At 46.6% G+C, this 22,500-nt stretch overlaps 1 protein-coding gene across 4 annotated transcripts in view; it reads left to right on the plus strand.

The window, feature by feature from the left end:
- ptprsb (protein tyrosine phosphatase receptor type Sb) overlaps positions 1-22,500 on the plus strand; it is a 79,394-nt gene that overhangs the window by 11,898 nt on the left and 44,996 nt on the right. For all 4 annotated transcript variants that reach the window (XM_076981214.1, XM_076981215.1, XM_076981216.1 and 1 more), the window contains exons 2-6: positions 1,495-1,568; positions 4,202-4,355; positions 6,783-6,928; positions 8,403-8,544; positions 18,354-18,542. In XM_076981214.1, the coding sequence (XP_076837329.1) occupies positions 4,244-4,355; positions 6,783-6,928; positions 8,403-8,544; positions 18,354-18,542 (589 nt within the window). In that variant the 5' untranslated portion in view covers positions 1,495-1,568; positions 4,202-4,243. The remainder of the gene's footprint in view (positions 1-1,494; positions 1,569-4,201; positions 4,356-6,782; positions 6,929-8,402; positions 8,545-18,353; positions 18,543-22,500) is intronic.

Genomic DNA, 22,500 nt, shown 5'->3' on the forward strand with positions numbered 1-22,500 from the left:
ATAAATCTTTTTATAAATCTTGGCTGACTTCCAGTTGTCTACTGGGGCACGTGTCGGACTGTGCGTCAGGATGTTGTTGTGCGAACAAAGATCAAACACGTCTCATTAAACAGGATATGCAGTGGCCTACCTGTCCTATCAACACACCTAATGCTATGATTTGCATATAGTGCATAAAGGAAAAGGGGGAATAAAACCTCAGGCCTGCCGGAGTGAGTGTGGGTGAACCATTTGCTCTGCTCTGGGGGAGGTCATGCTGTTTGTTGAATCAACACTGTTGTTCTCAGCTGTTAAACAGTGGCATTTTTGTCCACATCTGCACGGCAGCGAGCTCCGTTTAACGACGTCCGTCCCCCCCGCGACATACCACGGCCCACCACTCCGAGCGACTTTGCCTTCCAGCGGCCTCCCCGGTCTGTCTCCAGTCACCTTGAGCTTGTTGCTCCGTTGGTTTCGCGGTGACCTTCGGCAGCCATCAGCCGTCGGGCTGTCGGTAAAAGAGTTCACGGCCTGTCGCTCGGGAGGCTGCGTAGACGCCTGGGGGACGCCTGCGTAGCCCCCGGCCGTCCTCCACGACAGCGGGCTTCCCTCATTCCGCGCTCACGCCGGCCCCGCGCGCCTCCGCTACTGCTAGCAGCAGATCGGGTCCATTTCCATAAGCTCCCTCTGAATCGTGCGTCTAACTGTTACAGATACGCCGCCTGTAAAACCGCCTCCTCACGCCGATTCACAAGGCCCCCCCCCCCCCCCCCCCCCCCGCGGCCAGTTTGGTCCTGTTGCCCTCAGACGGGACTTAAAAGTCGCGTGCGACCTTGGCATGGGAAATTGCAGCGGCTGGCTGGATTTCAGCATGGTTGTCATGGAGATCACGCCACCCACCCCCCCGAGGACGGAGGACTGTGCTCCGTGGACAGGCTCATGAAGAAGAGGGGGATTGAAAGAGAGAGGGAGAGAGAGAGAGAAAGAGACAAGGGAGAGGAGAGGGGAAAGAGATGTGGTTGACAAGGCAACAGAGAGACTAGACACGCCTCAATGCACCAAAGATGAATAACAGTTCTTGGTGGGGTGTGTGTGAGTGTGTGTGTGTGTGTGTGTGGGGGGGGGGTTCAGACACCTAGATGCATTCCAGCACCTCTCTGACAGTTTCCCTAAAGTCCTTTTGGATGGTACCCGGTGAGGGTGCCGCAGATGGGCGCTGTGCGTTTTTATGCGTTTAATTACATTTGCGCAGGGGAGTTTGCTCGCTGAAATGTTCGTGATTACAGAAGAGCAGCAGCATCTGTTCTGTCTCAGCACGGCTCCAATTTGCTGACCTGCCTGTTTACAGGCCCCAAGTACAAAAAAAGTGGACACTGAACAAGTCTTTACGTGAATCAGATCAGGACGCGGAGTGTACAGAAAATAAAGGGATTTTGTCGTGCTTTATTTACGGTGCTCGGCACTGCAGTTCCTCTTATGACATAATTTCAGTAATCTCTCGTTTCCTGTTTTTAGGCGTACCAGATTACAGTGCTAAGGATTATCATAACCAGGATATGAAGCTGAGAAGAGCCTAAAGAGACAGAGTGGTCAGTATCTCCTGTATTTTATTTATTGGTATGTTTTTAGATGTCTATTTGCATGTATTTTGCATTGTACATATTGCATGTGTGTGTGTGTGTGTGTGTATCCAGTACCAATGATGATTTCTTCTGTAGTTCAGAGGCAGATTCAAATCTCAAAGTCAGCTTCACTTGTGTGTAATATGAGCCAGCTGTAATAATCACTAGGGATTGAGTGACACTCTTGGAGTGACGGCATATATGAAAAGGAAAAAGAAGGAGTTATGGGTGCTTTTAGTAGGCAGACGATGTGTATGTATGGATGTACACGTGTGTGTGAGAGAGCGTGTGTGAATTTAGCATTCTTGATGAAAAACGCCTCTGCTCATTTAAAAATTTTCTTCTGATGAATCAACAGAAGGGGGCGATTTGTGTTTCCACAATTACACACAGAAGGGTTCCCTTTTGTCCTTGTAACACCAGAGGACTATTATTACTGCCACTGCCAAGGAAATGAGCACCTGGTTCACCCAAACATTCCTGCCATGCTGCTAATGAATCAATTCAAGACAGCTTTTGCGCATAACTGTTCATTAGCACAGCTAAACCAGTGTAGAGGTGTAGAAACGTATGGTGGACCCTGTAAGGATGCCTCACGCGCCCGTCCGCTGAGGTCCCGCTCCACCGCGTTCGGGCCTGGACGGGGAACGGCCACGTTGGCTCGGCAGACCCCGCACACGGGGCAGATTAGGGGGAGCGGGACCGTCGCTGCTGCTATTCGTGACTGTCTGACGGCTTTCCTGTTCCACGCCCTGTCACTTCCTCATGTGAAAAAGAAGACATGGCTCACAGGAATGTGTTCTGGTAAAAATCAATTACAAGTCGATTTTCTTGACCCTAGTAATGGACACTGGCTCCTGGTTTAGAATATTATACGGATGCGGAGAGCCCTGACCTATGATTAGAGGCCTGTTAAAATATCAGTCTGCCTATATCCCTCTGTCTCCCAGAGTCAGGAGTGTACCAGTGCCACCTCTCTCTCTCCCTCTCTCTCTCTCTCTCTCTCTCTCTCTCTCTCTCTCTCTCTTTGTCGGCATTGTAATTGGAACAGAACTCGCCATGGGCTGAAATGAAAAAAATAATAAATGAAAGCGGTTCTGTGTAATCGTGGGTCGGCGCAATGTTGGATGCAGCCACGTTGTCCCTTGCACCTGCACCCACCTGGGGATCCAGACATCGATTCTACTCATGCAGATATTGACCGTGATCCCGGAAGGTTCTGGAGCACAGCGCCCGATAGATGAAGCTTCATCCAATGGTTAAAAAATATAAACAAACAAACAAACAAAAAAAAGACACCCACCGCTCCAGGTCTGGACAGACTCGAGTGTTCGCCGCACTTAACGCAAAGACCCGGCCTGTAAAACAAACGCTTCTTGGGTGGTTTTTCAATAATTGATGAAGCCCTTGTAAGACCAAAAACAAAAATCTATACCTCGTTATAGTCGAGCAGGAGCATGAGAGCTACAGATTAATGCCACTGCGCTTTATACGTCTGCTGAAGTGGTCCAGAGCACTTAGCCATAGAGTCGCCTCAGAGTGCACTGTTCATTAGAATTGTGTTAGTAAGCAGTTCTTTGGCGAATTCATAAGATATTTATAATAACAAAAAACAATACCTGCTTTGCTTGGCAGTACTACAGTGTAGTAAGTATAGATGCAGTATATTTAATACATGTGTATGTTACAGGAGAACCCATATATTCCATCCTTCCAAAGCACTGCCATTTTGGGAAAAATATACTCTCCTCCAATAGACATGTCTCCACATACAAGAGTTGTTATTGGCCAGCCCACACTTGGAGGTGTGTCTTGCTGGCTCCACCCCTCCAAGTTATCACAGATGGTTGATTTTGGAATTTGTGCCTTTAACAGCATGTACTGAAATTGAACCCTACAGTTTGAGATGGTCCCCTACAGTTACCCATCACTGAGAGTCTGTTACCCCATGTCATTTCAGACTGTGGGAATCCCACTAATTAACCTAGTTGTCTTCTTTTCAGAGCCATGGCCTATTTGCATAATTTACAGAAAGTTTTATCGGCAATTGCAAGGGGATCCAAAATGTCTGATAGGATCTCGTCTGTTGGCGTCTGTTGTGAAATGGCTCCTCGGGCATCGTATTTAAACACGGCGCTATGAAATATCTTTGGTAACAGCGATGATTTTCACACAGAACTATTGTTGACTTTACTAAATGTTGTACTTTGTACTGAAATTGCCCATGAAAGTCAATAATTTGTTATGGCACCATGAGCAACACTAATCTCTGGTGTTTAAGCTTTTACAATGTTCCTGTAAGCAAAAATGTCAGATTTTTCTCCCGAGTCTCCTAAGAAGCCCAGAGTAATGGAGCAGTGCGGACAGTTTCTAGCACACGCCGCACATTAATGTGACCTAGGGGCCCCCAAGACTCGGTGCCACGTCTAAATGGCGTGCCAACCCTGGCGAGAAAGCCGAACTTTGCCACGAGCCTTTCCTTTTGTTTCCAGCCCCAGCCTTTTGTACCCGTTGTCCTCCCCCGTTAAGTTCATTTAGCGATGCGTGTTTTGAGCGTTAACTCCAGCTAACATTGCCCCCCTCTCCTCCTTCCTCCACAGTGTCCGGACGACAGTGCGTGACGACCCCCTCCCCCCTCCGTCATGGCTCCCTGCAGAGGAGCGCCCCCTGCTGGTCGGCACGCGGCACCTCGGACCAGGCCGCTCCTGCTGGCCCTCCTGCTCTCGTCGATCCCCGCCACCTGCCACGCCCTGAGTACGTCCACGCCCACTCCACTCACCAGGCCCCGCCTACGTTTGTCGTTAACGGAGACGTCGAGGCCGATGACATCACACTTTACACGTTTGACGGTTTTACAGGTCACCCGATGGTTGAATGCAGAAAAGCAGAACATCCATGGTTACTATGGTGCACATTACCAGCTGATTATGGGATGTTGATTGTGGGATTATGGGATGTTTCACAGCTACCCTTTGGTCATCGTTCCTGGTCACCTGATCACTGCTGATCATCTTGTCACGCCCAGTCGTCAGGTGCACGCAGGGTGATTACACTCCTGGAGACATTCCTCTTCCTTGATTGGTCTTTGATGGCAGTTGTCATGGGGATGGTGTGTTCTGCTCACGCCGGAGTGCGTGACATCATTGGTGTAGACGATGCATGGGGCTTGCTCTTCAAGGCTGCCACTGACGTCTCCCTTTGTTCTCCGTGATTAAATAGCTTTGTCAAACCGTGTATGTGTGTGTGTGTGTGTGTGTGTGTGTGTGGTCTGTGAGGGGCTGAACGAATGTGTACGTTTGTGAATGTTTATGGGTGTTGGAGTATATGTCTATATCTGTCAGTGTATGTGTATGTTCTAGGTTATATGGAACGCTGTGTGTGTGTGTGTGTGTGTGTGTGTGTGTGTGTGTGTGTGTGTGTGTGTGTGTGTGTGTGTGTGTGTGTGTGTGTGTGTGTGCTTGTGTGTCCAGGTCCGTGTATGTGTGTAAATGTATATTTGTGCACTGTGGTACAGCATTTATTTTTTTCGGTTGTGCATATGTGTGTGTGCAGAGCTTGTGGGGTAGTGTGTGTGTGTGTGTGTGTGTGTGTGTGTGTGTGTGTGTGTGTGTGTGTGTGTGTGTGTGTGAGCGTGTGTAGGTTACATCAGCGGTGTGGCTCCCTGCGGAGAGGGCTGGCTATGAAGCCTCCTGTTAGCAGGGGACTTTGAGTAACGCTAAAGGATGTCCCAGAGTTTTGGGAATATACTGTGAGATATGAAGTAAACAAACCTGTGGGGGCTGCAGGCGGCAGGTTAGGGGAGACCACACCCCTGGTCACGTCTCTCTTCCGTGTTCACCTGCTCTTCCTCACACGGTCCCCCCCCCCCAGCTTGGGACGACTTTAGTCGGCCATATTCCTCACATTCTTATTCTCCTGCTTATTTCTCTGTCTTTCAGCATCCCTCTATTTTTCTCTCAAGCCCATATATATCGCGTGTACACACACATACTCTCTCTCTCTCTTTCTCTCTCTCTCTCTCTCCTCCTTTGTCTTAATCTCCTATTCTATATTGCCTCTTGTCCGTCTTTACTTCTAAGGGATCATTATTGGAATATGAACCTATTAAATACTTACGGTCCTTTTGAGCTGTGGCTTTGCTGGACTGTATGAGTCTGAGTGTATCTGTCTGTCTGTCTGTCTGCCTGTCTCTGCCCTGACAGGTTTGTTCCCTTCATCTCAGCCGTAAACACGAATATGCTCACCTGCGAATGAATTGAAGGGAAAGGGGGGGAGGGGAGGGTGTAGAGGTGAGGTGCGGGCTCCTGTTGCCATGGCGAGGGCCCGTCCTAGTTTAGCGCCGGCGGATGAATCCCGAGCCCGTCGTCAGGTTGGGGAGGCGGAGCCCCGATCATCCCCGGCTCTGTTTGCCCAGCCGCTATGGCAACGGGACACCGCGGCGATGATCCTTTGCTCGGAACGGCTGTATCTATGGCTACGGGCGGCCTCCTGTGTGTCAGAGCTGCACGACCACACCCCCTCCCCCGCTATCCTCAGCACTGCACAGTCGGGTGTCCGAGGGGAATTCGATCCACTTTGCATCCGGAGTCTAGTGGGGTGGGTGGGGGTATGTGTAACTGGCCTAGCCATGCCTTATTAAATTCAGCCACAGAATTACAGCCTTGTAATATTTATTGCTTCCTGTCGGCATGGTGACAGACGAGCTCTAAATCGGCAGAAGAGTGCCACTCACATGAGCCCGGGCCTTTTGTGTGCCCTGAGTTATTGGCCTTTTATTTCATTATAGTATTCTACGGCCTCTGACAGCCCTCTGCCGTCTGCCTCACGTGTGTTTAAGCGGCTATGAGATTTCTATTGTGACAAAGTGTGGTGCACACGTTTCAGTTATCAGTAGATAGAATGGATGTGTAGTCAAATGCTCATAGTACATTTTAGCACATTAGTACATTTAGTACATTCTTTAAACAGCTCCTTCGTCACAAGTTTTTTTTAATGGGCTGTATTTATAGCCTTGGAAAATTTCCTATGAGGCAGTATCAACAATGTGATTTGCTAGCCGTAGCTACAGTGATCAGTAGTGTGGGACCTGTGTGCCAAATGCCGTAAATGTGTGTTGTGTAAATGTGTGTTGTATGTTCTGCCTTCAGTGTCATCATCTTTGTGCCCCTCCCCCTTCTTTAGCGGAGCCCACATTTATTAAGAGGCCCACAGATCAGACGGGTGTGTCGGGGGGCGTGGTGTCGTTCGTGTGCCAAGCCACGGGAGACCCTAAACCTCAGGTCAACTGGAACAAAAAGGGCAAAAAGGTCAACTCTCAGAGGATAGAGGTGAGACAAAGATGCACACATACACACACACACACACACACACACACACACACACAAACACACACACACATACGCAGGGTGCGGCAGCAGTTACAGTCATGTGTGTTATGAACATGGATGACATCATTACCTGGCAACCATTTCATTCCCAATTGGGTGCTCTGCTCCAAATAACTTCCTTTCTGGGTAAAAAAACGACAGGAACCCAACGTTAAATTCTGGAGTAAGGATGGGTCCGTTATCGTTTTGCGAGGGGATTTTTTGCGGCGGTGCACTAGAAGCTTTGCGACCTCCGCAGGGCTGTGTTTGGATGGAAAGAGCCACCTGACGGGGTCAAAGGTCGTCTCCCCTGCTCCTGCGTTTCCTGTCTTCGTCTGCGAGCTGAACCTCATATTCTATGAATCTTTAATGATTGCAAAGGGTTGAAACAGAAGCTGAGATGCTCTTTTGCACTTCTTAAGCACATCTTATATGACCCCTCACTCTCTTCATATACAATATTGAACACTTTGTCATTATGCGTAGTATAATCCGATTACGCATGCAAATCTGGGAGTGTATCCGCCATGCACGCATACTTATTTTTTTATGCATTCCTCTGGCAAAGACAATCAAGAATTTATTTCCTTTAAATTTAACTAATACCATAATTAGCTACGTTTTGTCAGTTACCCCAGTATAACTTAAAAAAAACCCAAAACACTGTATAGCTAAGTCCTGTAGCTATAGCTATAATAGAATATATAACTGTCATGTAAAATAAATATTTTATGTTATTTATATATATCTAACCCCTTTTTTGTTTGATGTTCACATATATTCATTATGTATTGCAGCAAATTCTACTCGATTCTTGCTCTTTTCATGCCAACCAGTCAACTGCGGGCCACAAAAGTAGACGAGAGCGTCTTCCACGCCGGTGCGAGACACAGAGCGCAATTAAAGCGCTAGTAAAACACGTGAACAGTCCTCCCACTATTAGGCCCACAGCAACGATGAAACGGCTGTGCTGCGAATTTCTCAAACGCAAACATGAATGAAGCAACAGTGACAAACTGAAACCGTGGGATACATTCCCACCACGTGTGACAGTGATTTAAATGGATTGGTTTCGCAGTGAAATAAATTGATGTGAGTGCTATGTCAAGTGGAGATATCTTTTAGAAATCAGAAGTCTCTGCTTGTGTGCATCAATGTCATTGTCATTTTTTAAAAAAGTGACGTTCTGATGGCAGCTGGCAATAATTCACATTTGTTGAAATCTCTGTTAATGATATGTTAATTTATGTTCATTTATGCTACAATATGTGCTGCCGTATAAATATTTTAATTTAAAACATGATCAAATCTATTTTAAGTTGAGGCACAGGCAGTGTCGCTAATGACTTTCTATTATTAGCATAATAATTCATCAGCATCTCTTTCATTACTTCAGCTATTGGTGAACAAACCTCCTCTGCTCTGATTGGTCCAGACTATAGAGTTCGATGAGGGGGCGGGGGCCGTCCTTCGCATCCAACCACTCAGAGCTCCCCGCGATGAGAACTCTTACGAATGTGTCGCTCGGAACAGCGTGGGCGAAATAACTGTCACCTCCAAGCTGTCAATCATCAGAGGTAAGAGCAAGCTCTCCAATACCATCATATGTCCACCACTGTTGTCATATATAGTCATTTTAGAGTTAGTTATTACACCTCAGTGAATAAGGAAGCTGCTCTCTTGAGCGTGTAGATATGGCAAATTATAAATGTTGAGTCATTTTTGAAGGACAGAATGCAGAATAGGAGTCCATAAACAAGGAGGGTCAAACTGAACGCACTGCATCACGAGAGAGAGAGAGAGAGAGAGAGAGAGAGAGAGAGAGAGAGAGAGAATACTGTTTTATGTACTGAAATGCTGAAAAAGAATACTGAAAGCTACTGTCCTGTTAAATGAACTGGACACACACACACACACACACACACACACACACACACACAGGCTAGATGTCTTCCATCCAGGTCTTTATGTCTGATACTTGGATACTGCCTACACTTTATGGTCTTGGCTTTGTTCTGAGGGGCCTTCACTTTGGTTCATTTTAAAAGTAAAGTGTTAAACCACTGGCTCAAGAAGGATCTTCTGGGCCTTGGTGCAAAAAGAAATCCGTAGGACCTCTCATAGACACACACGCGCACACACACACACACACACACACACACACACACACACACACACACACACACACACGTGCGTGCGCAGTGAAGTAAGCAGCACGATGTTTCAGACAGAGATCCTTCATCATCTTCATCAGCACTTTGCTTGCACAACTGATGAAGGTCCTCTGTCCAAAACATTCTGTTTCAATTTTTAATATCTCCCCTTTTAATCTCTCTCTCTCTACATCTTTTAATACAGTACCCATCAGTTAGTCACTGTTATTTGCCATTTATACATTTGTTAACTTCCTGTTTTTATTCAGTCAATGGTTGTGCCAAATTCCTGTCTCTGGCATGTTGAACAGCCATTACGTTCCTGTCTTTTGAATGAAGTGTCCAGTTTAGAACCCACTTAGGATGCCTCCTTTAATTCAGCCAACAGTTCGCATTTTTCTTTTCCCTTTTGTGTTCTGCTTATCATCTCCACAGCTGCCACCAGTAGGGAGAGATGTGGACTACAGTCAAGGCAGGAATGTGAGGCAGGAATAATAGTAATACTCACCACATACGTTCAGGATCTGTGTGATCAAATGAAATGCTAACAGCAAAGCTAAATCACACGGATAACAAAACATGAGGTCCCCCAGAAAAGTGGTGGTGTTATTCAGCTTGCCCTCTGTTCCAGCTGACAGGGTCATTTGAGCCACCTGAGAAAACTATTGTATTAACCAGATTTTAAAGTGTAGTTCCGAAAACAATGATTAATGATAAAATCCCCCATTCTGATGTTTTTATGGATGTTCATGAAATAAAATTTGTCCACGGTTCTGAATCTTGAAGATGGTTTGCCAAGTCTGTGGGATTAAGAAGCTGACATGTTTAAGACGATTTAAGACTAAGAAACGGTTTTAACACTTTTCCTCCTTTGAGGAACATCTACACATTGTTTTTTACTTTCAGATTCAACACTCTCTTACCAGTAAACATGACAAACACATAACAATGTTCTGAATATCTGTAAAATCGTAAACTTTGTAACCGACGACACTAAGATGACACATAATGTATGTACGGAAAATTATATTCAAACCCACAAGAGTGAACCCAGAACAAGGACTGCAAGTGCACGACTATCACTAATCATGTGCAGAGATCTGACCTGAACATAAATTAGGCCTACCTGGCAGTAATCACCACTAGAAACGTACAGCAATTATTCAATCACTCGAGGTTTCTGAGAAATATGACGTTTTGCTCCCCACGGGTGTGGAGCCTCTAGTAATTTTTCTTTTGTAATTATACTGCTGTTATGCTACATCCAAAATATGAAATATATAATGTCAGTGTTAGTATGATGTTTTTCATATTGGGACGCATCACTGATTTAAACAGCAAATATTTGACTTGCTTTCGTGTAAACATGCCGGGGTAAAATGAACCAGTTGAACTAACCCCCCCCCCCCCCCCCCAGGCTGTGGCTCAACCATCATTTTGGGGAAAGTGCTTAGTCTGGCAATCTGCTACACTTCTGCTCATTCAGTCACACTGCCTGTTCCAAAATATCTGATTTAGCTTTTAAACTTAGAAATTACTTTTGATAATATGTGGCTGATTATACGTGATACGCCCCCCTCCCCCCCAAAAAAAAGCTCTGACAGACAAAAACAAAAAACAGCAAAACATATTTTTTTGTGAAAAATATGCTTACCACTTCATCCACATAGTTCTTCCATCACACAAAAACCTTATTAGATGTGAACCCACATGGGCCTCCCTGGTGACCAAGCCTGTACCCAGCGTTAGTGACACCGTTAATGCGTGCTAAGAGCCTGCACATCCATATGGGCTTTACACACCGCACCAAGAACACGGCCTGAATAAATCTCCATATATATTTACCCACTGGGCAGCCCCTGTGCGGCATATCAATTCCTAACCCCTTTAAATCCATTTTGACCTGCCAGTGACTAAGGTCGTACCCAGCTCCACTGGCACCATTAATTCGTACTGAGTCCTGCCAGTTCTAAATGGATTTTTTTTGCCCTACCACCAAAACATTCTTCCACACAGCAGATCCATACTGGTGTCCCTGGTGATTAAGGCCGTACCCAGCCCCACTGGCACTATTAACACATGCTCAGTGCCGCTAGCTCCATCTAGATCTGCCGCCCAAGACATGATGCAACACCCCACTCACCTGCCCAGGTAGTCCACTTGACTGAAACACCAAATATTTCAGCCATTCCGTTTTTATAACGCATTTCCTAAAAAAAAAAACCCTGCGCTCTCCTCATCCACAAGCTCAGACTAGCCCTTTCAGCTACTTCAGATAACTCCTTTACCGCTATCCTTTGCTTACAACCTCTTAAACCAAATCCCACAAGCAGGAATGTGGCAGACCTAGCTCCAAATCCCCTAGCACCTATCTCTACTGGTCTTGTATGCGTCTGCCACCTTCGTCCGTCAGCCACCAAGTACTTTTTCCCCCCTTTCGAATGCTTCATCCGTTGAATCCACAAATGGAATTTTCACCTCTATAAAATAAACTTAGCTTGCTGTTGTACTGTCGTTGTTAAAGCTACAACAGCGTAGTTATAGCAACATGCTCTGCGACCTGTAGATTTTTTTTTTTTGACCTACATCCACTACCAGTTTCTCAACCTTGAGCTTCAACACATCTTTAGATTTTTATATCCTCACACTCCCCTACGCTGCGAACAAACCTAATCGCTCTATTCGTATCCGTACTGGGCAATGAGTTAACCTCTATACACTTATTATTGAACAAACAAGCTAGGGAGCTAAGAGCCTTATTATGTCCCCCGCAACAAAATAACCTCACGTGCTGATTAAATATGCTCCGGTGTCCCTGCCCCAGCACGTAATTTACAACTGGGATCTTCATCTACCCACTCTCCAAGGTTTCGGAGAGCTGGATGGATGTCATAAAGATGTCGCTCTAAGCAAAATCTTACGTGACTCGCATTCGTTTCCCACAACTCTCACCTGGTGATCCCTCACTTTTAGTAAATTTCCCTACAAAGCCATGGTCCCTGGTTTCTTTGCAAAGCTGCTGTTGTGTGCCATGTTGTCTCTTTGATAAAACTACTAGCTAATCATTCGCCTTCTCTCTGACAATGCCGCCTTATTAAATGCTTTCCACGAGTCACCCTACGCAAAGCCTTCTCTCATCTCTGCACTCCTCCGACACTCTTGGCTAACTCCGCCACCGCTCGCGGGTTCCGTGCACATTTACCCTGCTTTTGTGGCAGGCGCAGCCACTTTGGTCACAGTTAGGTCCTAATGAATCCATCTTGCACCTTCTCTTAGCACATTTGTATATCATGGTTGAAAGATCCGTTTACGAATCGTTTGCCTGAGACACAATATGAATAAGAGACAATAAAGAATGAAAGGATGAGTGACCTGCATCACGTATAGGCTAGCTGGTGAGGGATCCTGTTAAGGTAAAGGATCTATTCGTGAATTATGTAAACCCCAATCGAAAGGGCCCAACTGGAATTGCGGGGCCCCGATTGCCCCTCCCCCTCCCCTCTCCTAGTATGATTGCAGCGCCGCTCTCCGTCGCCAACGGATTGCACCTTTTGACACGCAGAAACAGACGAGGGAGTCATGGTCCCGTGGCGTGTTGGGAGCGACAGTCGTGAGTTTCCTCTTTGTTAATGAGCTTGCGCTGCAAACGCTGGCACAGGGAACGCAGGGCTGAGCGCGAGCGGCGAGGTGAAGGCAGTAATGAATTTGTTAGTCTGGTAATGAAGTGCGTCAGATTGGAACTCACGGCGTATTTATAGCTGGTGAGTAGCAGCGCTGTCTGTCACCGTTTGTCGCCAGCCGACGGACCCTTTCATCGCCAGGAAGACAACGGGAAGCGCAACACCGCGCTTGACGTCATTTCCTGGTCGCGGTGAAACGAGCTGGTCGAGTCGTTACAGGTTTACAGATGTGCACATGTGTCTGTGCGCCCGTCGAAGATGTTTGTGTACACGTGTGATTTCACGTTAGCGAAATCAGGCCTTAATTCTCACTGAGCTGGAAACTTATTCACACTTTGAGACATGAGGGGAGGAGGAGGGGGGGGGGGAGGGGGCAGGATGGATGTGCACAGCAAGCAAGGTCTAGAGAAAGAGGGGGAGAAAGTGATGGAGGAAGAGAGAGAGTGAGAGAGAGATATGGAAGGATTTGGCAGGGTTCAGAAGCACCATAAGGCAAGGAGCCCGGGTGAAAGCCTCCCACATGACTCTTCAGCTCCTGCCTTACAGCTGCACAAACAAATGCCTCCCCATTCCAGTTCAGCCCCTATTCCCCCCCCCCCTCCCCCCCGCGCCTTGGCAAATTTAAATGTAAACTGCCTGTGTGTGTGTGTGTGTGTGTGTGTGTGTGTATGCATGATTGGGTGTGTGTGTGGTTTGTTTGGGATGGATTATGTGCGACGGATCTAATCTCGCAGACAGGGATGTGTTTACGGTTACTGCTCACATCAGAGGAGAAGCAAGGGAATATGAGGAGGAGGGTGTATGGTTGGGGGGGGGGGGGGGGGTGATCAACGTCGGGACGGGAAAACCCTTTACCTCACAGCTTCCATCCTCTCCACTGACCCTATAGGGTTGTTGTGCTACAGAGAGCTCAACTGGCAGTTGGGTGTCCTGACACCTTTTGGCAGGATTTAGCAGCAATTCATTGCTCTGACATTCGGTCAGAGAGCTGAAAGCTGCGTTTATGAAGCACCGTTTCGGCAGAATGGTTTCACTGATCTGTGGTAAAATTAAGTGATGTGATGTTTTCGTGTTACATTTTTTCCCCCCACTTCTTTACAAATAGGATCCACAAACAGCATGGATGCTATTCCCTTCCAGCGCTGTTATGATGGATCTGGGCAGAGTTTGCGTTAGAATTAGATTCCAATACTTGGAATCACTTTACATTTATGAAAACAATACAGACTTTTCTTTACAAAATTCCAGGGAAAATAATTTTCCAGGGAAACATTTTTGTGCTATTTCAGATATTTCAATGCAACACATTTAATTATGGTTATCAAATGTAAAATACAAATACATGGGTCTTTTTTCAGCCAGTGAGGTGTGTTGCCAACACACATTAATATAAAAAATGTCATTCATCATGTATTTGCATTACTAGCAGGTGACGCAGCTCCGGGTGTCCCAGTGGACACAGGTGCACGGGGCTGCTAGCAGCTCCCCAGAGCACACTGAGTCACTGAGCCCCTTACTGGTCAGATGCCAGTCTATTAACCAGCCCTATTATGGCGGCCCAATCAGCCCACAGCTGCCGACCTGCTCGAGAGGACGGCTCGCGTTAGCCAATATGTGCCTCTTGAGCTGCGCCTGGGGGTGTTTAAAAAGCCATTGTTCTGTGATGGGGGTGGGGCAAGAAGAGGGGTGGGGGTGGAGATTGGAGGTGAGGGGGTGGGGTTTGGAGGGGTGAGGGGCGGAGAGGGGAGGGGCATGGGGTACTCGGGAGTGTGACCCACTCAGCTTCTCCCTACAGATATCACAGCCACTCATCGTACATTTATCTGTTTTTCCCTCAGTGGGAGAGAGCGAGAGATAGATAGAAGGAGGCAGAGAGAGAGAGAGAGAGACAGAGAGAGACGAATGTGAGAATTTGTGCTCCCTATCTCCTTCCTCACCATCTGAAAAATGAGACTCGGGCTCCCAGGCTGTTGCCATGGCGAAGGGCTGCACCGTCACCGGGCGTTCCTCTGGGTGCCTGGCCGTTTTTAGCACTCCTGCCTGGCAAGAACGGAGACGGTGCGTCTGGCTAACGTGAACGCAGGGACACACACATCCTGCTGGCTTCCTTCTCAGTGTGGCAGTTCTCTCCATGCTAATGGATCAACACACACACACACACACACATCCATCACGGTGTCGGCATGTATGCAGAGGCATGGAGTCCCAAGCACTCAGCACCATAATGCTGTGTTCACTTTAAGGTCAAGTGAACGCAAAACCCACTTTCTTTTTTAGGCCAAGAGGGTTTCTTCCTCTCCATTTCTCTCTGTCTCACTCTGTCTGGTATGGCCTTAGGGCCTGTGATGCTGTGTATTAAAAGGCTACAGCGGAGAATGGTTGTGATCAGTTGAGTGAGTCTCATTATTCTCCTCTGCTGTCACAGGACAGTGGCAGAGAAATCTCCCAGCATGCACTGCAGCAGACAAGAGAAATGTGGCATTCAATCTCACATCCAGTGCCACATACAGGATTGTCGACAGAAATCCCTCTTTCTCTCAGTCTTATTTTATCTTCCTTTGCTTGTCTCTTTCGTTTTCTCTCTCCCTCTCTCACTCACCCACTGTCTCATTCCCTCAACTCTTATAAGTGTCACCTGCCCTTCTTCAAATCCCTGTCAGTCTCCGGCTCCTTTTTTTTCCATCACCTCCACATTTCACTCCTGCTCTTCCTCTTTCAAGCCTTTTCAGTCGGCCTCCTTCCATGTTTGATGGAAGTTTGTCAGTGTGCGTTTGCGCGTGGGTCAGCTGCGTGCGCACGAGCCCCTGTGGGTGTGTTTGAACAGAAAATGGGATGTTTGCCTCGCTTTCGTTGGCACGTCTGCGCGCGGGCGTCTATACAAACCCTGATTTTGCCTGTGTAAACCGACGCTTTTCAGACTGACCCCCGGGGGGGGTGGGAACCCTCCGGGCCTTTCTCGTCAGCCTGGCCTCGGCGCTCGCCGTCATTAAGCGGTCGTACCGCTCACCGAGCAGCTGCTCACCGATGTCCAAAACGGAGCGCAGCTGCACAGCGCGTCTTTATAACGACCATTTTAAAAATTATCACTGCAACCAAAGAATTGCGGTGAATTGCTTCCACCATGTTTGGAAGCGTCTGGACAGACTGCAATTTATTTGTGATGCTGTTTACATCTTGTTTTGGAGCAAAAGGGTGACCAATTAACTCTCCGCGGTTACTGTACCTTAAAACACGCGTCTCTGTGGCAGAGAGTCATTAAAAAAACAGATGCTTACATAACCAAACCAGTAGACAACACTGCACCGTCTCTCCGTTTTTCTCTCCGTCTCGTGCTCAGCTGCAGGAGCAGATGCGTGTAGCAGAAATTCGACTCGGGGGAAATGCCCATCCTCCCTGCTACAGATCCGCCCTCTCCTGTCGATCCCACATAATCTCCCCGTCCAACAGTGATTCAGAGACAGCAGAGCCGCGTTTAGCACTGTTAGCCAAGCACAAGGCTCCACACAGAGTATTACATTCAAAAGTGGATCTTTTACGACTGAAAGAAGTTAACCTCATTAAGAAGGCGTCCTCCAAATGACATTTTTTAAACCTAGTTGATGTAAAAGTATGATCACATGTGAGTTTGATCACGTATAAAGATGTATATACATTTGAAAGACTTTTGTGTTTAAAGTTATTCATTATTGCAGTAGGCCTACGCATTTATTTGTGTAGGTTGTATATTGTGTCACCATAGGAGGTTCTTCAAGGTTTCTTCTTCCAGTGGGGAACCGTCAGGGCCCTCTACGCCCTCTCAGAGGGCCTAAAATATTCTTAAAGCATTATATATATATAATTATCCAATTTTATTTTATCTACTTACAGTTTGACATTCGACATCTAAACAATTACAAAAATATAAGCAAATAAATTATTCACCCGTGTCTATTCAATCTGTGTTGGAAGGTGAGGGGTTAAGTGGAAGCCTGTGAGCCTGTGTCTCCCCCTATCAGGACTGTGATGCCCGCTGTTCGTTTACAGAGGGCCTGGCAGTTATAATTCAGCGCAATACCAGTTTCAAACGAGAGCAAAATTGACCAATCATATCTTCTCTCTTAGTGGGCGGGCTTAACTGTATGATAATTTCCGCCCGCTGTGGCGACGCTAGCTGTCGTTAGCACCACCGCTAGCTAGTTTCGATTCATCCCTTTGACGTCCTCGTGCGCGTTGTTTACATATTCCGCTTGAACCTTATTTTGTTTGGAAACTTATTTTGCTTAAGACGTTAACTAGTACAGATATTATTGTTTATTGCGTTTTTAAAGCTGTACTGTCGTCTCAGTTTTTCTTTATTGCAGTTTATTAAGAAAGGAAAAAAAAAATTCGGGGGGGGGGGGGGGGGGGGGGGGGGGGTGTAGCGGGCCCAGGTTTAAAGGTCACGGTTCGCTACTGTCTTCTTCATATACCCCAGTTGGACACAAAATCTACCTGAAATTTCACTAAAACACACACTCAAACTTACTGTTACTCATTTTTGAAATTTACATATACCATTTATTTACAATATTTACAGTAACCTTTATTATACTAACGTTTATTTATTTGTTATGTTTGTCATTAATCAAACATTATCTGAAAGGCGCATTGGACCACTTGTATATGGAGTCAATGCTGTTTGCTCGTATATGTAGGCTACAATGTCGTGTGTTGTTCAGAATCTGCCCCCTATTTACCTATCCTTTTAGCACGAGCCCAGACAACTTCTGAACAGTGACCCGCATCCACATGTTTACTCCAACTCCCGCGTCTTTCCTGCCTTTTCAATTAAACCTAACAAATAATTATTAGCTTCGCCGCGGCGCCCCTCCCACATCACCCCCCCCACCCCACCTCCCCTCCCGCTGTGCGATGTGTAATTGGCGTAGTCGTCGCCGAGGTGCACCCGCGCATAGTGATTATGTAGGTACATAATTACACACCATTCTTCTCCATTTAAGAGCCAAAGCATGTTGTTTCTTGGTTTACCTCTGATCTTTTTTTTTGTGTGCTATGAGTGGCTGGTTGTTTTATTTATAACGTATGGTAATGAGTTCCGCCCACTGAAGCCTCGGTGAGCGGTAACGAGGCGCTGGGCGTGGGTGCACCGTCCTTTCTTCCAATAACACTTCAAGTTGCACAGAAGTGTTGATATTCACTTTGTAAGTGGGAAGCTAATTTATACACAATTGAGAAATAAGTTGCAATAAACAGTCAATCAAAGTGACTGAACAAATAATTTGATTGGATCAAATTTCAAAACATTATCTGCCATGATCTATTTATCCCCCGGAGAAGCAGCAGTTTACCTAAAAAAAACAAGACTATGACTATGTTAAAAGTGTAATTCAGGGTGACCATTATTTATTACTTCCATTTTCAGGTTCACATTTCACTGAAGGATAAGGTCAATATTTAAAATATGACAAAGCCATATTTTAACCTGCACACAGAGCACAACACGAGTCCTGTGTGGCCTGTCCACAAATGCTTCATCTTCCCATAACAATGTCTTCTCGTTGCCTTTATCCGCAGAGGACCTGTTGCCCAATGGTTTTCCGAGCATAGACATGGGGCCGCAGCTGAAGGTGGTGGAGCGAACCCGCACGGCCACCATGCTCTGCGCCGCCAGCGGTATTCCCGATCCGGAGATTTCCTGGTTCAAGGACTTCCTCCCGGTGGAACCCGCCCTCAGCCAAGGCCGGATCAAACAGCTGCGATCAGGTGTGGTAGATCGGATCCCTCGTAGAGGTGTAGACCTTCGATCAGTGGGCCATGTCAGCATCTTCTTTTGGAAACTATTGTTATGGTGTGATGATCATTTGCATTTCAGAATACTGAATGAAACCCTCTTCCTCATGTTGGTGGTGTAGTGCAAACCATGCTGTAAATGTTCTTTCCTGCAATTTGACCTTTTCCCCCACAACAATCTGAGACTTTTATTTTGGTAAGGTTTTCATAATATCATTAAAAAGGGAGTTGAATTGATTGTTGAAATCGAACAGGTAGTAAAATGGCTCAGTATTCTGTTGTAGAAAGTTTCAGGTCACGTTGGTCCAGAGATTAGGTTGCATGCTTGTTGACGCAGAGGAAAGGTTTTGAAGTGAAAGAGATTTTGGAAAGATAGTCATTTCTACATTGACTTCTCTTTATCTCAGCTGCTCTTCGGGGCTCTGAAGATGCAGGCTACAGATTACTTATATTTTAAATGAAACTTGTGACTGGAGCCGATGAAGCAGCGTATGATGACAAAATGTTCTCGGTTACAAATGTTCTAAATGTTCATCTATTGTCTGTTTTGTTATCCATGTTCCTTATTTGCATCAGTGGCTACCATCCTCATTAAAATCGTTCTTATTTCTTTCATTGATTCGTCTGCTCCCAGTGGAGCTGTCTTGTATTTTCAGTGCTTACCTTTTGCTATTCATTAGATACAGATTTATTCCCAATTCAATTACTTCATCATAACTCATAATGGCGCACTTCTTCTGAGCAGAGAACCCTCTGTTACTGGCTCCGTCACATGACAATGACAATCAAAAGCAGACGACGGCTCATGTATCTTTCAGCTTCCTGCTTTTGAACTGCGAGACTCAAGGTTCTCCTGTTTCTTTCTCTCTGCCTTCTTCTCTTCTGTTTATTTTTTTCTTTCCTTGAAACTCTCAGGAGTTGTCGGTGAGTACATCTCTTACCCAGAATGCACTGCCCTCTAGATCCTAAAACGGAGGTTTGCGCTCCAGTTCAATGTCATCCTCACCAAAATCCCCACCCTCTAAATCCGTCACTCGTGCCTTTCCCGATCCCATTAGTCAGTGTGAGATCGCTTCCTCGCACCTGTTCCCTGTTGAGAACTGAAGGAGCTCCCCACGTTTGACCCTCACTCTTGTACAACATGGAACGCGTTGCCCGTTTGCATTTGGTAATGATGAAAAGTGACACAGCAAATGGGCTAATGCTTGTTTATTTTAAGAAGACTAGAGAAGAACAAACACACACACACAGCTGTGGGGCTGAGTGCTGGCTTACCCGCCCCCACCCCCCAAACACAAAGTGCTCCTTGACAGCTCTTGTCAACGCAGGGGCCACGGATTGTAATTGTAAGGTAAATTGTAGCTTGGACATGACTCACAGGCAGAACCCGGGCCGGACGGAGAGACAAGGAGAGAGATGGTGATGTCAGAGGTGCATGGAGGCGACATATTGGTCTTCCACAGAGACCAATAGCAGGACAGTGTCTGATGGATGGAAGCTAACATCTGATGGATGGAGAGCAATGTCTGATGTGTGGAGGACATAGACTGATGTATGAGGAGATGGAGGCTGTGAGAAAGATGACAGATGGATACTGAGAACAACAAACAGAAATCGAGACTGAAAGCATGAACAAGTTCCAGCGTGTGATGCTGTGAATCTCCTCTCTCTGACTCCCCATGTTTTGCTCTCTCTCTCTCTCTCTCTCTTTCCTTCATGTCCTCTCTGTCTCTCTCTCTCTCTCTCTCGCTACTCTGTCAGGGTGAGAGTAATGATGTCAACGTTGCAGAGTCAGGGCAGTCTGAGTCAGCCTGCGCTTCTGATTAGGGCGACCTCATTACTGCTGGAAATATAGACAACAGCAGAGCGTCGTGAAAATGAGCACGGGCCGGCAGGCCGCTCCCGCCCAGACGTGGCGTCGGAGCGCGCTTATTACCCTCGGATTGTTCCGCGACACCGCGCGCTTTATTTCATCACCGAGACCAGCTCCGGAATCACGGAGATGACGAGTAAATGGCGCAAGCGCGAACTCGCTCGGTTAACCTCGTTCTGTCCGCGGGCTCGGCTGTTTTTCTTTTTTGTTAATGGCTCGCGCTCTCCGTCCCCGTCTCCCCGTGCAGCACGCAGCAACACGGTCACTTTCTAGTCCTGTCTGTGTGCAAGTGTGGGGGTGTTTTTTGCAGTGGGGAACCGTCAGGGCCCTCTACGCCCTCTCAGAGGGACTAAAATATTCTTAAAACATAAATATATATAATTTATCCTTTTTTTATATATACTTACAGTTTGACAATCGACATCTAAACAATTACAAAAATATAAGCAAATAAAATATTCAACCGTGTATTCAATCTGTGTTTGAAGGTGAGGGGTTAAGTGGAAGCCTGTGAGCCTGCGTCTCCCCCCTATCAGCACTGTGATGCCCGCTGTTCGTTTACAGAGGGCCTGGCAGTTATAATTTAGCGCAATACCAGTAAAATTGACCAATCATATCTTCCCTCTTAGTGGGCGGGCTTAACTGTATGATAATTTCCGCCCGCTGTGGCGACGCTAGCTGTCGTTAGCGTACCACCGCTAGCTAGTTTCGATTCATTCCTCTGATGCCCTCATGCGCGTTGTTTACATATTCCGCTCCCGAGGAACACGGAGCTGTGAACCTTATTTTGTTGGAACCTTATTTTGCTTAAGAAGTTATCTAGTACAGATATTATTGTTTATTGCGTTTCTAAAGATGTACTGTCGTCTCAGTTTTTTTATTTATTTATTGCAGTTAATTAGGAAAGGAAACAATTTTTTTTCGGGGGGGTTGGTGGGAGCAGGCCAAGGTTTAATGGTCACGGTTCGCTACTGATCTTTTGTCCCTCTGTCCTTGTGTCCCTGTCTCTTAGGGACCGGAGCGGCGGGGTTATTTTAAAATTCGGTGACATTCAGCCGCTTCCAGCGCGCAGTGGCCAGACTCTCTGAAAGAAAGATTAACAAAGCCAAAAAGTCTCATTAGCTTAGAGCCCTCAACTGCTGAGGAACTGTGTGAGGGTGTTTGTGCGCCTGCGAGATTGTATTGCACATGATAAGGATTAAGGTTTTTTTTTTTTCTAATCTCACCTGACTAAGAAGCGATGGCATCGGAAACATGCATGCAGTGGTGTGTGAGTGTAACTGTACGAGAGGGAGAGAGAGAGAGAGAGAGAGAGAGAGAGAGAGATGAAGAAAGGGAGGGAGAGGGAGAGAGGGAGGTATGGTTTCTGACCACTGTGCTACCCAAGAAAAGCAGCCAGTCTCCATGATCTGCATAGTAATGTGTGAGTGTGTGTCTGTTTGGGAGAGAAAGGGAAGATTCCCAATCAGAGAAAGAGAGAGAAGGGGAGAGAGAGAGAGAGAGAGAGAAGGGGAGAGAGAGAGAGAGAGAGAGAAGGGGAGAGAGAGAGAGAAAGAGAGAGAAGGGGAGAGAGAGAGAGAGAGAGAGAAGGGGAGAGAGAGAGAGAGAGAGAGAAGGGGAGAGAGAGAGGAGAGAGAGGAAGGGGAGAGAGAGAGAGAGAGAGAGAAGGGGAGGAGAGAGAGAGAGAGAGAGAAGGGGAGAGAGAGAGAGAGAGAGAAGGGGAGAGAGAGAGAGAGAGAGAGAAGGGGAGAGAGAGAGAGAGAGAGAAGGGGAGAGAGAGAGAGAGAGAGAAGGGGAAAGAGAGAGAGAGAGAGAAGGGGAGAGAGATAGAGAGAGAGACAATAGGGGCACATGGGCTAATCCAGGTTCTGCTCTCATTACTGGCAGCATCAGAGACTCTACTCTGCCAGTTGCCCATAATTCAGTATGATTCTTTTTATAAAATTAGTATTTTTAGAATGCTGTAATTGTTTTACTGTTTGACTCCAGTGTTTTCTGGACCAGGTCCACCTGTGATTCCATTTTGTTGGTCTCCCATAGTACATTAAAACAATCGCA

The sequence above is a fragment of the Brachyhypopomus gauderio genome, chromosome 19 (genome assembly GCF_052324685.1).
Source record: "Brachyhypopomus gauderio isolate BG-103 chromosome 19, BGAUD_0.2, whole genome shotgun sequence".
Classification (NCBI taxonomy): domain Eukaryota; kingdom Metazoa; phylum Chordata; class Actinopteri; order Gymnotiformes; family Hypopomidae; genus Brachyhypopomus; species Brachyhypopomus gauderio.